Below are 2,257 nucleotides of genomic sequence, written 5' to 3' on the forward strand. Positions count from 1 at the left end.
ACTATAAAGTATTTGTATATCTTAATGGTATTTAAAAAATTAATTCTAATTCTTTAGCCTTACCCTGTGACCCGACTTTCATCCTGAGCTGTGCTCCCTCCAATGTGATCTGCTCCATTATTTTCCATCATCATTTTGATTACAAAGACCAAGTTTTTCTTAATTTGATGGGAAAAGTCAATGAAAATGCCAAAATTCAAAGCACACCATGGGTACAGGTAAGAGCAAGATTGTTAATTCCTGAAATCATTTGTGCTTCATCTTTGATAAATGCAAAATTCTATATAGGTAAAGCTATAAAATTCAAGCACAAAATTCCTGCTTCAGATTTGTTATGGATTGAATTGTGCCTCCCAAATAAGGTAGTATAAATTCTAGCCCTTTTCCAAAATTTTATTTTTGTAAGTCATTTCATAAAAGAGATTAAATAATAAACGTGATCAAGCAGAGATGGAAAGGAAAAATGCCAGGCCACAAGAATATTGTCAGAAACAGAATCTCGTATAAACAAGAGTCTTCCTACAGAGCAGATAAAAAGGAAAGCATTTTCCTAGAGCTGGCATCCTGAACTCAGACCAAAGCCTCTTAGACTGTGAGAAAATAGATTTCTCTTAAAATAACACATTTGTAGCATTTTTGTTATAACAGCATTAGATAACTACGATTGTGGCATGAACATCACCAAAAGATAAAGGACTTAACCCTTCATTTTAAAAACTTGAAAGTAATGTGCTCGAAACCTGTGAGTTCTTTGTCAAATCATGTTTCCCACTAAATCTCAAATTCAGTTTTTGTAAGGTATTTTAACGACTGCCAAAAAGTATAGACATAGTAATCAAAGGCGATGCAAGTCCCTTGTTGAAAGGTTTCCATTACACACGAGGCTATTTCCAATAAATACCTAGTGACCACTTCAGCGGATTACTTGGCAGAAATATCCTAATTCAGTATATATAGGAGTTAGGATGTTTGAAAGCACCGGCGCTACCACAGGAAGGGCTTATTAACAGAAAGCTGTTTGATGCTTCAGCTGTGGTTCCATAGATCAGGCAGTTAGGGATGACAAAGTGATGAAGTTCAATTCCTAAACACAAATCACATTTTCCCTTCACACAGAGTTGGTACATTCTGCATATGCTCTGCCTAAATGACAATGAGAATATTGACTAACATGCTCTTTGCATAACTATTTTATCTATGACACTCTGTGTTGGGGGCCTTAATAATTTCAAACCCATCCCACTTCCAAACAATTAATACTGTTTCTTATATTGTTTGAGAGGACAGAGGCAGTTACAACTAGCTTTGTGCTCCATTTCAGGTTAGCCTATGTTTTCATCAACAAAATATGAACCATGCTAACTTATTCTTATATGTCCTCTATTTCACAATTTTAGGGAAGAATCCATGGAAAAAACAGAGGATTACTATAAAGACAAGATTTTTATATAGAATTTATTACTATTAATAAATGGGGTTTTTAAACTTATGTATATTGTGGCTTTAAATACATTCATTCATATATCTTTGTTTATTATAGAATTATATAATCTATTACTATTTCCCCTTCCCTTTTCCCCACATCTCTCCTTCCTTTTTTCCTTCCCCTTCTGAATAATTATACATAGCTTGTTCCTATTTGCTAATTGCAAAAGTCATATTGTCTTTAAAGGCAGTTTTACTCTCTTAAAATTATATACAAGTATAGGAAACAATTATCATCTTGGCTCTTCTGTTGGAATTTTCTGTCTGTATCTTTCTGTAATTATAGAGAATTATTTCACATATACAGTAAAAGTATTCCCTTCTAATTAGAAATTATTGATTATTTGTCTTCATAGACGAGTTTCTAACTAGGGCTTGAATAAGGTGGGTTGTTGTTGTTGTGTACTGTAAAGCCGGAACTGACCCACAGCTGACCCTCCAGCGGGTTTTCAGAGGCAATTCATTGCATGGGAAGAGATTGCTCATCCTTCTCCTGGATAAGATGTACACGTGAGATATTATTTATTTAATAAAATGTTTCTCTTTCTTTAGATCTGTAATGCTTTCCCTGTGCTCCTGGATTATTTTCCAGGGAGTCATAACAAAATACTGGAGAATATTGATTATTTAAAAACTTCTATTTTGGAGAAAGTGAAAGAACACCAAGACTCCTTGGACATTAACAATCCTCGAGATTTCATAGATTGTTTCCTGATTAAAATGGAACAGGTAAACTGTTGGTGACAGATCAATTGTTTGTTCACTTGTATAA

General features: G+C 34.0%; 1 protein-coding gene across 2 annotated transcripts in view; it reads left to right on the top strand.

The window, feature by feature from the left end:
* LOC102859604 (cytochrome P450 2C19-like) overlaps nt 1–2,257 on the top strand; it is a 27,224-nt gene that overhangs the window by 12,089 nt on the left and 12,878 nt on the right. Inside the window, exons 5-6 of one of the 2 annotated variants that reach the window (XM_006880095.1) lie at nt 58–218; nt 2,038–2,214. In XM_006880095.1, coding sequence (XP_006880157.1) covers nt 58–218; nt 2,038–2,214 — 338 coding nt within the window. The remainder of the gene's footprint in view (nt 1–57; nt 219–2,037; nt 2,215–2,257) is intronic. The other variant, XM_006880096.1, reaches the window with a different exon arrangement.

The sequence above is a fragment of the Elephantulus edwardii genome, unplaced genomic scaffold (assembly GCF_000299155.1).
Source record: "Elephantulus edwardii isolate Elephantulus edwardi_28Jun2011 unplaced genomic scaffold, EleEdw1.0 scaffold00006, whole genome shotgun sequence".
Lineage (NCBI taxonomy): Eukaryota > Metazoa > Chordata > Mammalia > Macroscelidea > Macroscelididae > Elephantulus > Elephantulus edwardii.